The sequence below is a fragment of the Apium graveolens genome, chromosome 4, assembly GCF_009905375.1.
Source record: "Apium graveolens cultivar Ventura chromosome 4, ASM990537v1, whole genome shotgun sequence".
Classification (NCBI taxonomy): domain Eukaryota; kingdom Viridiplantae; phylum Streptophyta; class Magnoliopsida; order Apiales; family Apiaceae; genus Apium; species Apium graveolens.
Window position 1 is genome coordinate 284,486,949 of NC_133650.1, and position 13,902 is coordinate 284,500,850.

At 31.9% G+C, this 13,902-nt stretch overlaps 1 protein-coding gene across 2 annotated transcripts; it reads left to right on the top strand.

Annotated features, from left to right (window-relative positions):
- The first annotated feature begins 3,832 nt into the window (after positions 1–3,832).
- LOC141721118 (uncharacterized) lies at positions 3,833–13,263 on the top strand. 2 transcript variants are annotated; one of them, XM_074523876.1, is made up of 7 exons: positions 3,834–4,147; positions 6,402–6,443; positions 7,287–7,415; positions 8,614–8,849; positions 9,702–9,738; positions 12,652–12,709; positions 12,804–13,262. In XM_074523876.1, exons 1-7 carry the CDS (start codon positions 3,977–3,979, stop codon positions 12,878–12,880), a joined length of 750 nt encoding a protein of 249 aa, XP_074379977.1. In that variant the 5' UTR covers positions 3,834–3,976; the 3' UTR covers positions 12,881–13,262. The 2 variants fall into 2 exon arrangements, with proteins under 2 accessions (XP_074379978.1, XP_074379977.1); XM_074523877.1 differs by lacking the exon at positions 6,402–6,443 and having other exon boundaries at positions 3,833–4,147; positions 12,804–13,263.
- The last annotated feature ends 639 nt before the right edge of the window (positions 13,264–13,902 follow it).

Genomic DNA, 13,902 nt, shown 5'->3' on the forward strand with positions numbered 1-13,902 from the left:
GGTATGATTTCTTTTCTTTAGTGACTTATTTAATTTATTTATGTTATGTGAATTTGGGGACCAAATTCTTTTAAGGAGGGAAGAATGTAAAATTTGTAATTTTATTTTTAATTTATTTATTAGAAATTAGATATTAATTTGTCTAGATAAATATTTTAAAATTAGAATATTCTGAAAACATTTTGTGCAAGGTAGTTGATTTGTGAAAAGATTTGTTATTTGTGGAAATAAGTGTAAGAATAATTTAGAAAATCGAAATTTTTTTAGTTTAGGTAATTGTGTGTATCAAATATTTTATTTATGGAATTTACTTGGAGAGGTTGTAAATCTTTAGGAGGAAATATTATTATTTCCTAGTTGAGATATAGGGTTTTGTATCGTTATAAATACACCATATTCGTATTCCTTGTTTTTATCATTAAAATTCGTAGGACTTTCTCAGCAAAAATCAGCTGTCTTGTAAAATTCGTAGAAAATTCATCGTAAGTCAGAATTCAGTGATTCTGGACTTTTCAGAAAGGTCTTTTCGTTATCTTCAGATTTCGTGTTTCGTGTTTTTCAAGAAAATATCGTTTAGAGGGTCAAAAAGAGTAAATTCAGATCTGGTCAGGCTTTGAGGTAAGTACTTTTGACTTACTTTTATTTTTCGGAAAATATATTTCAGTTCTGTTTTTAATTTCGTATAAGATATAAGAATTTTGATTTCGAAATTATAAGATATAAGTATTTGTGAATTTTAGAACCCAGTCTCTACGTTTTCGAACCCGTTCGTAATTTACGCTATAGTTCCGGAACTAGCCTTAGATACCCTTAGTAGGCGCACAAGTGTGCAACTTTAGATACCTATTAAGGGCGCGTAATTATTGAACTTTAGATGCCGACCACTGGCAAAGTGTGGTATAAAGAATAAGAATAAGAATTAGATGCCGGCTACTGGCAAAGTGTGGCCGTAGATCAAGACTGTGGTATTTATTAGAATTATCGTTTTGTTCTATTTTATTTTGTTCTGATCTGTTATAAAATCTGCTCTGTTCTGTTTTAAATTCTGAATTTTAAAATATAAAACTTGGGTTGGATCTACTTAACAAATTGTTTTACAAAATTATTATTGTTTGAGAAAAATCATTTTATTAAAACACCCATTGTTTTTCTGTTTAAGAGATAGTCAATTTGTACTTGCTGAGCTGTGTAGCTCACCCCTTTTAACATTTCAGGTTCGGAATTTGGAGCATATTAAAATTAAGGAATGAGAACTATGAGGAGATCTGTGCTGCTTCGTTTTGTGCTATTTGAATTAGAATAAAGATTTTATTTTTAGAGAATAAATTTAATTATCTGTTAGACAATTATTATCGGATTTGTGGAGCTGCGTCTCTATTTTTATGATTTTGATTATTGAGTTTGACCGCTGCTTTGAATTTCGTGATCTATTAGAATTATCGAGTAATAATATATTTTATTTTTAGTTTTCGATTTAGAACTAATAGTCCGGAAGTGTGGGCTGTTACACTAGTTCAAAGGATAGTCTCACCGAAAGTCCTACCAGCTATGGGATTGTCATTCCAGTTCATTCCATTCTGTTGATTGATTAAAAAGACAGAAGCAGTCATTCAACAATCCAATCCAGAACACAGAAGTCAAGAACAAAGCAGAAAAGAAAAACAAGAAGAAATATTTCATCTTTTCATCTGCATACTTCAAGATTAAATTTCTAGATTGTAAAGTTAAATCCAATCCACTAGAAATCTTTATCTTGCTTTTGTGTAACAATCTAGCGGATCAAAATCCCTAGAACTTAATCTCAAATCGCGTTTAGCATTTGATTCTAATTATTGCAAAAATAGAAAAAGTTCATGTCGAGTTTATTCTAAATTTGTGATAATTAATTTGAGATTAATTCCTTGTAATCGATACAGTTGTTGTAACACCCTTCAAGTTTAATAATATTCTTATTTAACTTGAATTTTGTTTCACATTTTTTATTCCGCATTTATTCGATTATTCGGTACCGTTTGTATTCAACCCCCCCCTTCTACAAACGCATTGGGACCTTACAATTTTCATTTTTTATGATATTTTAAAGTAATTAAATTTGAAAATTCGAATTATGTGATATAAAAAGGAAAAATAAAAATATATTTAAAAAAATTCAGAAAAAATGTGGGAAAATAAAAACTTTGAGAAAAAAATATTGTAATTTTTTGACTAAATTTATATTAATTTTAATTTTTAATGATTTTTTGAAGTAATTTAAAGATGAAAATTAGAGTAAGTAATTAAAAAATAAAAAATAAAAAATATTTTCAAAAAATTCAAGAAAAAAAATGTACAAATTTTTTTTTAGAAAATAAGCAGTGTAATTTTGTTGACCGAATTTATATTATTTTCAATTTTTTATAAATTTTTTAAGTAATTTATATTTGAAAATTCGAAAAAGAAGGTTGGTAAGAATGCATTTAATGGAGGTAGGTGATGTTGCATTTAATGCTTCCGCAATGAATCATTACGGAAGGAGTATTCAATTTTTCAACCAACCCACGTGCCAGTGACGCGCGAATTTGAAAAAAATTTCTCTCATTCCGCAATGAATCATTGCAGAAACATATACTTCTGCAATAAATCATTGCGAAAACAGTTATTTTTTTTCTTTTTTCTAAATAATTTTTTTTGTGTCCCAACAAAAATTATAAAAATTTTTAAAATTCGTTATAAATTTGATACCCTTGTTAATTTTATATAAATTTTTTATATCATTTTTTAAAAAATTTTGAACATAAATATTGTTGATTTGACCTTCTATTTTGGTAAAATAAGTACACTAAAAAAATAAAAAAAAATTAACAAATATAATATTAATTTTAGAATAATTTATTTATGATATAAAGCCCGGTTAGAAGAAAATAATATACAATTATGTATCAAAATATTTTAACACATCATAACCACGAATGAAGTACTTTGAGTGTAAATTCTATCATTTTTTTCGAAATAAAAAATTTTGTACATTTAAATTTGAAATATAAATATGAATATATATATATATATTCAAATATAATAAATTAAATATTTATAAAGTGGGCTTCTTATGTTCACATTTATATCTTTCGAAAAGTATTTTATAAATATAGTAAAAATATATTTCATTAAGTAATATAATGTTAATAATTTTTATTAAATATTACTCATTTAATTATTACTACTATACATTATTTTGAGAAACGTGTACCCATCATGATTTTTGATTCATAAACTCATGATCTCATGAGTTTACGAATCAGAAACCTTCTCGGATAAACGTTTCTCGAAATAATCTAATAGTAACAAATATGAAATGAGTATTATTATATTTGAATTATAATTTTATTATTCAGTGGTACATATTTTTACTTAATTTATGAAATACTTAATTTTATTATAGTTAAATTATTTAATATTAATAATAAAATTTAAATATAATACAAGGATGAAATATTTATTTTATTTTAAAATAATTAAAGAAGAAAATAAATTCCGCAATGAATCATTGCGGAAGTCCACGTGGCTTCCGCAATGATGGTGGACTTCCGCAATGAATTATTGCGGATTCCTTGTTGGTTTACCAGCAGTCCGGAAACAACCGTGGTTGTGGAACTTTTGCCGTAATAGATTATAGATAGATAGATGATTGATATCAATAAAAAATGTTATTTTATTAAATTTAAAAAAAAATCAAAAATAAAATTACAAAAATATTATTTTAATCGAATTATTTCTTTACGGGCATTCATCCCAATTGTATGAAACCTGAAATTGAACCTCGGATCATATTTACACATAATTAAACCGAGTAAATATTAGCCCCGGAATTCAAAAGATAGATACAGAACATACATACACACTTCTTCTTCTAGGGCGAACCTATAAATAAACCACTTGTATAGGTTTTGAATTACAACTACAAGTAATAATAAAAAAAGATAAAAAAAAATAGTCTGAGATGAGCAGCAAGAATGATGAAGAGCGAGGTGAAAATCCATGGCCACAATCAAATAGAAATGAAAAGAATAATTATAGTAATAAAAGTAAAGCTACCAAAGAGTCTGAAGATATGCGCATATGGGGAATCTTGATTTTTGGTTTTATTGGAGCTAGTGTTACTACTTTGGCTGTAAGTTTTTTTTTATTTTTGTATTTCTTCCTTGCCCATGTTCTTTTTTGTTTGTGATTTTGATGGGTTTCTTGCTTTTTCTTGATTAGTGTTTGTTTTTACGTGATTAGTCTTGTGGGTAATTGTGCTATTAGGTTAGTTTTTTAGATAGCCGGTTCTTGATTTATTAGTATTAGGTTGATGGTAGTGGTGGAGCTTGAATTGAAGTAAGAATTAGTAATTGGGTGAGCTTGAAATGTAGATAGATAGTTGTTGCCCGTAATTTCCACGTCTTAGAGATCGAGCTTGACCTGTTGCAAGTTGAAGTAGGGATTTGATGAGGGGTAGATGAGTAATACTTGCGGCTGGTAGATTAACCCTAACTCATTCGGTTAATACTCGCGTTGTGAAATTGGGGTTCTTGTTTTTAGATTGCTAGGGTATTAACTGACTTGAGAGAGATAGGGCGAGGTAGGTTGATTGGGAACGTTTTAGCTTCACTATTGAGAAAGGAAGACATGGAATACTTGATAAACGTCAGTTTTCAAAGAAATTTGTAATTTTAAAAAAAGAAGGCTCTATTTTTCAGGATTTTGAATGGATTGCAAAATGTCATGTTATGAGAGATAAGTTGTTGTTAGTTTTAGTGTGTATGTTGTAAGAATGCGCTTATTTTGAGAGAGAAATATTGCGAAACCAAATCATATTCTTTGGGATTAGGTAACCTGTTAATTGTTATAAAGGTTTCACTAGGTTTTTTAATTTGCTAAATAGGTTTCACTCGATTGGCATCAGACATTTGTAATTTCTTTGTTTCTGGGTTCCTTCATATTAGCCATAAGGTATTGTGTTGCCCCTTTGGCTTGCAGCTTCTGAGTTTGCGCCACGAGCGACATCCTTGTCTAGTCTGTCACAAAAGAGTATAAAAGAATTATTTTGACATGGAGAAGACGAGACTTGTCTTTAACAACCCCATATGTGGGTCTCTTAAATCTTTGATCTTTCATCTCAGTCTACGCATCCTCCAGCTCAAATAACCCAAGTGTGGTCTATATTTTCTATTGTTTTTTTTCTCAAGTTTGTGGATATATTTTGTATGCTTAGCCAAGGTAATCAGGGTCATAGTTATAGTAAGGCTTTAGGAGACTGAGATTTGCACGAACCTTATCTATACAATAAAGTAGAGTTTTTTTCTTTATAGACCCCTTTGAAGACTAAAATTGAAATTTATCCTGTGATGTTTACAACCATGGAAAATTTCCAAGATGTTGAGGGGCTAAATAAAGGCATACAAAACAAAGGATAGGGTTTGTTGGGGAATAAAGACATACAATAACATAGAGTAAAACAACGTGACAGACCAGTATATTATATCCAGGCATTTTGCTCCTACAATAACGAAAAATCAAGAACAAAGACATTAGCCTTCGTAAAAACTAGCCAAATAATCATAAAATCCATAGTATGTACATAAAAATGATATTGTCTAGAAAACAAGATTGGTGCACAACTACATGCGTCTTGGTGATGTAGAAAACTTTCAGTTTTAAACAAGGCCAGTACAATGTCAAAATTGGTTGCTGTCATCTGTCTCGTCAAAGTTTCGAAATTGCTTCCGGGCGAGCTGAGATTAGAGTGTGGTACTCCTGCATAAATTTTGAGTAGATCTTAGATGTGGGGAACCACCAGGAAGGTTTTTGGAGTTGGTCATGTCATCTACTGTCACGAGAGTGGTTATTGGGGGAAGCTGAGAGGTCTGATTTGAGATTGGGGGCTTTTTGCTGGTTGGTTATGGCCTTTTTAATCTGGATTCGGCTGGACTCTGGAGTGTCCAACAGAGATTCATGTTCTACAGTCGGACTTATCAATATTTTTAGGATTTAATATGTTTTTCGCCTAATATAAATGTCTAGTGCCCACACTCATGTCCGAGTTTCGAGTGCCCACCACAGGTACTGAAGGCAAAGTAAAGAGTCAGGGTAACAGGAATTACAGACCTAAGATAGTCACCTGGTGGCGGTGTTCAGTGACTTATTGAGATGATTGTGGTAGTTTTATGGTTTAAGTCCTTCTGAGTTCTGTTATGTTGATGCATGATTGTTTGGAAAAAAAGTGTGATATGTTAATAAATATGTTTCTAGATTCTTTATATAATAGGAATATGAAGGTCCATGCTGGGTAAAGTTTTAGAAATAAAATCTACCTTTAAATGCAAATTCTTACAAGCATAAACTGTTGCATGGATATAGTATGTGATAGTTAAACCATCTGGCAGGTTAAGCAGTTGCGGGCAACATTCGATTGGTTTGGTGTTCAGGTAGTGGTTTTTTTGTCTCTGCTAAAACTAATATAAAGTACGATTAGGAGATGAAGTATTCTACACTGATTTTCACGTTCGAATGGCTCTCTGCCAGTTTATACATTCTGAACTCTGAAGGCTTCTTATCTGCATCTAAAACATATGTGAGACTTCAGGTGTAAAGCAATCAATAAATCAGAATTTCCACTGTTAAATAAGGTTATGAAGCACCAGGGATAGAGGGAAGGTGGGGGCATCTGGGTGCCGAGGACCCCACCATAACTCCCACCATATCTTATTCTTTCATAATGTACATGGTTTTGTGTAATGATTTAACAGTCGGAGCCCCCACGTTCGGGAAAATATTTCTCCACTAAAATCACTTGTTATCTCTCACAGCTATTCTTAACTTCCAAAATACCAAATATACAGTGATTGGTGTCTTTAATACCATTTCATGATCTATATAACATTTACTTTTAAGTTATAACTAGTAATATAAGTTTTTCTTTATTTTTATTTATTTCTTCCAAGTTAATAAGGCAAAGCTATAATTTGTAAAATGATTTATAGTTGCAACATGTTAAAACTTACATGGAAGTTTTAAAATCAGTGATTATTGGAAACTAGCCATCTTCAGGTGTATGACGATTATTTATGGGCAAATTACGAAAGTCTCACTAAGTTGAACCATACAATGTAACCAAGTTTATTCTGGGAGTCTGGAAGCCACTTAATTTGTTTGTCTCCTAATTTCTCTGATCTTAAATCATAGTATACAATTTTTTGTCGTATTAATACGTTTTTGTTTTTCTTATTTGCTACTCAATCTGATTATTCATGTGATTCGACCATGACAAGATGACCAGATCTCAGGCATCGTGGAAAGGAGCAAAAGGCGGTACATTTCGCACAAGTTTTCAAGAGGAAGCATGGAAAAGATATAATCGTAGAATGCAGGAAGAATACGAAGAAGAACTGGAGAGAGTGGTGAGAATCAAATAACCTCAGCCTTTATTTACTTTTCGTCTTTTTTTTAACTCATAGATGTTTGAATTAAATCTAGCTTTGAAAATTGTACTTTTCACTTTAACATGTTTATATTTCTTTATGAGTTTGTTACTCATTTGATGCCCGGGCACTTGATGATAATAATTTTTGCATTAAGCTCTTTCTTAAATCCACTGATACAAATATATATATAAATGTCACTCTCCAACAAGTAGTCGTCAGCATTTTACTGACAAAAAGAACATTATCCATCCTAAAATGGATGCATAATTTCATTTTAGGCATATTAAATATTATCTATTTAGTTTTAGATATTCAAGAACTTCAAATGTCATGAGCTATCCAGCTCACCCCAAAACTAACCAAAATCTGGGCCTCCTTATTTCTTTTGTATGTGTGTATCTGAGCCCACATGTACAACTTTTCTGTGCCATGCAAACCACTCTTTGCCAACATCATTCTGTTGTCGTTTCCTCTGAAGATAAATCCAACTTTATAAATTTAAATAACATTTTAATATGAAAAGGCACGTCAGATAATAATTCTTCTGTAGCATCACTTATTTAACCATGTAATGATAGTAATCTTTTAAGTAGTAAGACTCTCATTTACATGGTTACAAATATGATGGTATACCCAAATAGGCAGAAATTTGCTTGCTCCTTTGTGTGCAGATGTTGAATTGAATGATTGATGGGATAATTTTAAATGGGGCAAATAATAAGAAAGAAAATCATATAGGTGCGGCTTTGACATATAAGCTAGAAAGAATCATCCCCCCCTCTCTCTCACTCACACACACACACAACACACCCTATATATTTATATAGTGTGTGTTCCATCCCATTTGCCAGGTTCGATCATGGATTTGTATTTAATTATTATTTGTTGTTTATGATGTTGACCTAGACCAGTCCTTGGTTGAGTTGTTACTTATAATTATGCTTCCAGGTAGGTCCAAAATATAAGAATGACATTACACTGGTAATCTGTTAATTTTATCCTTGATCCACGTCTATAATAGTAATATAGATAATGTTCATGGATTTTTTTTAGATTTTGTACCTTTGATTTTCAATGAGAATTAATTGCATATTATTATTTTCTTATGTACTTGACCATTAACTGCGTTCAAATGATTGTATGACTAATTGTTTTTCTCCAATGTGCTTCCAAGGAACGTATAAGGCGCATGCAGAGTGTGTTTAATAGAGAGAGAAACAAACATAAAAGGGGCTATGAGAGCTGGAGAGAATATGGCCCTGGTCAATATCATCAGCATTTTCAAAGGGACGATTGGTATTGGAAGACAGAAACATCAAGCAGAGATCGAAGGACTAACTATGGTCAGACTCCACAAAATAACTTAAGCTATTCATTGTCCCACCACTACACAGTTTTGGGTCTTGACAGGTATTGAACTATATGAATACGTATATCTTGATGTTCCTACATATTACAGGAATGCCATTCTATATCACTGCTTTAGTTAACAAGTATTTTTTAGTTCTCGATCAAGTTCCTATATAGCAAGAATCTATTTTTTTTAATTCCTTTTGTGCATATCATTTCTTATGTGGTAGTTGTGGTAGCTTTTCATATTATTTCTTTTGTGGTAGTATTTTCTTTTTTAGTGTTGACCACTAATTAAAAAATAGAAATAAAGTTTATAAAGAACTAGGATAATTTGATTAATTGATATATAGAAGACGAGAATCATGGATGCTCAAATCTCAATGATATTATGGTGGAGCATATATATGGTATGACACTATCACGTCAAACAAATGACCAACAGTTTCCCATTTTGATCAATAAACAACACAGTAAGAGCTAAAAATTGTGTCAAATGTATTTATCTTGAGATGATGAGTTAAGTCATTGTAGCAACCATAAACGAAAATCATGCCTTTTTTGATGTTATCTTTTAACTACTGTACCTTGAATAAGTATGTATATCAAGCACTTAAAGAAAATGGCAAGAAGTCTGCAACAATCAAAGAAAGTGCTTCTGATGTTAACCATTAGCTTCTATATTGTTATTGTGTAATGACTTTATTGTTGTATGGTGTGGGTGGGTGTATTGCATGTTCATTTTTATTGTTCGTGGAAATTAATGTGCTGATTTCCATATATCAGGTTACTTTCAACTATGTTTGTTGAGTTGTTACGGAAAAGCAGACAACAACATATGTTACTAATTAGTTTATCTGAAGACTTGTATGATTTAGAAATATCTTACTATATAAATTTCCCTTTTGACAGGACGAGGACAAAACCATATACGGAAGATGAGATAAAGGTATAAAATTAGTGTTTTCCATGTCTTCTGCATTATCTATGATTAAGATGTACTGGTAACCTACTTCGTTTACTGATTTTTGAAGTTGCAAGCTTTTCACATGTTATCAATCTTTACAACTATATTATGTTTATGTACTTGCTTTTTTTGGTATTAAAAGACTGAAATATCATCTTGCTATCAAAGCACTTATGGTAAGGTGAACCCTCTGCTTTACAAACATGCAAAACACCCCAGAAAAAAAGACGTAAACACAGTCGTTATGTTCTCCGGGGACTCCCATATTTACTTTTTGTTCAATTCTCTATACTTTTCTCTGAAGTTAGTTCAGTACATCCCCCATCCCTTTAACAATGGGCATCTTGGTGATATATTCCTTTTGTTGGTGAATTAATATATATTTATTTATTTACCGCATAAGTCGTGCTACATGTGAAAGCATTAGTACTGTCTTTGGCAAATGCTTTCTTCAAGTTGGGAATTTTGTAGATTTCCCTTGGAACAAGTCAATGCAATGGGATGCCCATAGGGTCTAAACCATATGTGCATTTTGTGCCTCCAAGTACTATCCTTAAAGAGTACACGTGATGTAATTCATGGATGTCTCCGATGTAATTATCAAATTTTAAGATTTAGTGAAAGAAAAAATATGTAATGATTATTCAGTTTCTATCAAAATATCAAAAAAAAATTATTTTAAATTATCATTTATCGTGTTGGATATTTGTAAAAAAAAAAAAATTTGCTAAATGGATATTTGTATATTTGAATGTCTTATTGTAAGATATGGGTTCTTTATACTCAAAAGCGCCAAATTTAAATTAACCAAAAACACACCCCAAATTACAAAATTGCTAAAAGGAGTGGATATCAGACAATTGCACAGGACCTATGATAGATAGTAATTAGACTGTGTAAAAATGCATAGTGGTGTTATCAGAATTCATGAAATTAATGTTTGAATGTTAATATTTTGTGTAGATGTGATTGGAAAATTCCGTTGAGCAGTCGACTTAATTACTTTGATGTTCTTTACCTTTTCTCCTATGCAGAGTTAAAAACCTATTAATTTAGCAATGAAGAGAAACCAGTTCATGAGAATTTGTCCAAAACGGAGAATCGTGTAAAAATAAATACCGCAGTCCGTTTTAAAAGGAGTTTTCAGTACTTCTCTTTATTATGGTGTATGAAGAGTTGTCATCCCCATATAATAGTTGCATTATCTTAGTGCTAATAAGCATATATCTACTCTCCAGTTTTGCAACTAAGTTTGTGTTCACTTGGATGGAATGAAATGAGGGGAGAATGAAAGAAATTTGTACTCTTGTTTGGGGGCGATTGGGGAAAATGTATATAATTTTCATTTCTTACTTCATTCCTCTCCAAACAATTTAAACTAGAACTCCAACCCACATGTTTTGAAAGTAACGCTCCATTCTCTTAATCATTTTCCCTACAATCTTCCTATAAGCTCCCTCATATTTGTTCACCAATTTCTCCAACATCTTTCTCCAGAGATTTTGTTTACAATATTTCATTCCTCATTCATTCCATTATCTCCAAGTGAACACATAATTGTAGTAGAAAACATTCCTCAATATTTTTCAACTGGGATGGACTCTTTTCTGGAATGGGAGAAATGTATTTGAGATTATGATGAGGATTTAGTACATTGCTTACTATTAGCTGAGCTCTGTTTTCTCATATTTATTTAGGATGCCTTAACTGCATACATCACCGCATTTGTATGTCAGGATTTGCATAGTTGTGCAAGTCAGTAGTAAGGGTAGTTCAGTCGATTTATGTCTTTCATTAGTTAGTTACAAGTCGGTCTATAAATAGTGAAGGGAGGCTTGTGTTCAGTTTATGTTGAATATATGAAAAGGAAGTCATTTCCACCGCTTTCTTCTTTCTCTCTCAAGGGTTCCTACCTTGAATCTCTCTCTCTAAGCTTTGTACCTCTCTTTTCTCTCCCATTTCTGTTCGGAATCTCCTTTCTCTTCTAATCTCTTTGAATCTCTGCTAAATACTATGTCTTTACTGCTTATCTTCTACTTTGTCACTAAAACACTGGAAAATGCTAAAAGTACAAATGCAGTCACTGATCGTGGAAATCCTGAAAATTAGTCCAAGCATGGTTGAGTCATTCCAAGTATTCAGCTTAGCTAATCAGGACTCAGGATCAGGAGTCTATAATTAGTAGAGGAGTTTGTAATTTTGGATTATGTATATTTTACTGAAAATGGGATCTCTCTCTCTCTCTCTCTCTCTCTCTCTCTCACATATATATATATATATCTTTATTATCTCAATTCTCTGTTGTATATTTTACATTTTTGCACTGGTAATCATAAAAAACACAAACATTCATATATATAAAACTACAAACTCAGGTCCTGACATTATAGAAGACACATAATATTGATGAATGGCATGTGTTGCCTCGCCTTTTCTTAACTTTCCAAAACTTCTGTCGCTCCATTTCGGCAGGAGGACCACTATTATACGATGTCAAAATGTGTCACGTCACACGTGCTCTCACAATATAAAGGTGTAAGGTACCAGTTAAGGCCAGTTAAGGCTAGCTAAGAATGATTTATTCACTCCTCTGCTAATTGCTCATCAATGACCCCACACATACCTCTTGCTATGTATTTGTGAGAGGGGTGACACCATTTCACCACTCTGACATGGTGTAACTGTGATTTTAAAATATATATTTGAAACTTGTTTTCTGAGAACATTGTTTTATATTTTTTATTGAATTTGACGCACTTTTATATATTCACAATGCAATAGTGTGTTGCTCTGTGTCTTTAATGTCTCTTTCATAGATTTAGATAAATTTTAGAAAATTTCCCCTGAAAATGATAGATATTTAAATAAAAAGTAATTTATATTAACATGTTGCAGACTGCATTCCGGGTCAAAGCTAAGCAGTTCCACCCAGATCAGAATCAGGATAATAAAGGTACTTCTTGATTAGCCATTTAAGTGAGCTATTTATACATTTACTGTTCTGATGTCTGTCTCCCTGTTCTGTTGCATATTGTAATGTGTTGCAGTAGCCGCCGAAGCGAAATTTAAGGAGGTTATGACTTCTTATGAGGCAATAAAATCCGAAAGGAAAAACAATAAGTAACGGCATTAGAGAAATTGCAGTAGTTCAAAACTCCGCTGTTCAAAGTACTTTTCTAGCTCAGGAAATTGAATAGTTTTCACGGCCACAGATGTTCTTACAGTAGCCAGTTAGTTGAGATTCCTTGTTGTAATTGTTCTCCTAAAGGTTTTTGATACCGAGGAGAGGTATCTGTATATTATTACTTTTAAAACTTCGATGAAATTACTTGTATATTGCTCATAATAAAATTATTTTACTTTTAAAACTAGTTGAGCAAGCATAACAATGATGCTCCTGGTTCCAGTATGGTGTACGGGTACAATTCAAATTTTTTGCTTCTTGTTCTGTAATACATGTGAGGCCTATGCATTTGTACTCCTTTTGGAAGACTTTTGGTTTTGACCACATACATTTTGTATAATTCATTCATAAATAAATAAATGCAACTTTAAAGTACAACACTTGCTCTTTGTGAAACTGCCTAAACCAAAATGTGTTGCAACTTTACCTATGAGCTTTAGTGACAGCATCTTCTTGCATTTGCAGAAACTAACTGAAGTAACTTTCGGAGATCAATATTTATAAATTTAATATTTTTGAAAAAATTGACAAATTACGATGACTGAATGGGAGGTCTTTTCAGTTACCCGCTTCAATTTTTAATAGCTTGATTATAACTTGATTTATAATTACTTGCAACGAATTCTAGTAGTGAAGTTTCATTTTCAGACCATGACTTTCAGCTTTGCTCAGTTCACAATACTCTTAGTTTTGGCATGACAGACCTCAACAATGTGTGAATTTTCAAACAAATACTATAAATTCCTTGCACCACACTGCACCGCGTATATAATACAGTGCTATAAATGTCACAGATCCACGGGCATTGCTTTCTATAAAGGCTTCGATAACAGCTGACCCATATGGTGTGCTGGCCTCATGGAACAAATATAATCAGGCTCAATTTGTCAAACAACAAGCTTGAAGGTAAAGTCCCTAATGAAGGTCTGTTCTCAAATGCTAGTTAGTGCTTTCTCTGTAGT

Bases quoted from the DNA above. Each gene is read 5' to 3' on its own strand.
- LOC141721118 (XM_074523876.1), top strand. From the start codon at position 3,977: ATGAGCAGCAAGAATGATGAAGAGCGAGGTGAAAATCCATGGCCACAA. The intron at 4,148-6,401 runs GTAAGTTTTTTT...ACCATCTGGCAG, and splicing joins CTAGTGTTACTACTTTGGCT to GTTAAGCAGTTGCGGGCAAC. The intron at 9,739-12,651 runs GTATAAAATTAG...AACATGTTGCAG, and splicing joins ATACGGAAGATGAGATAAAG to ACTGCATTCCGGGTCAAAGC.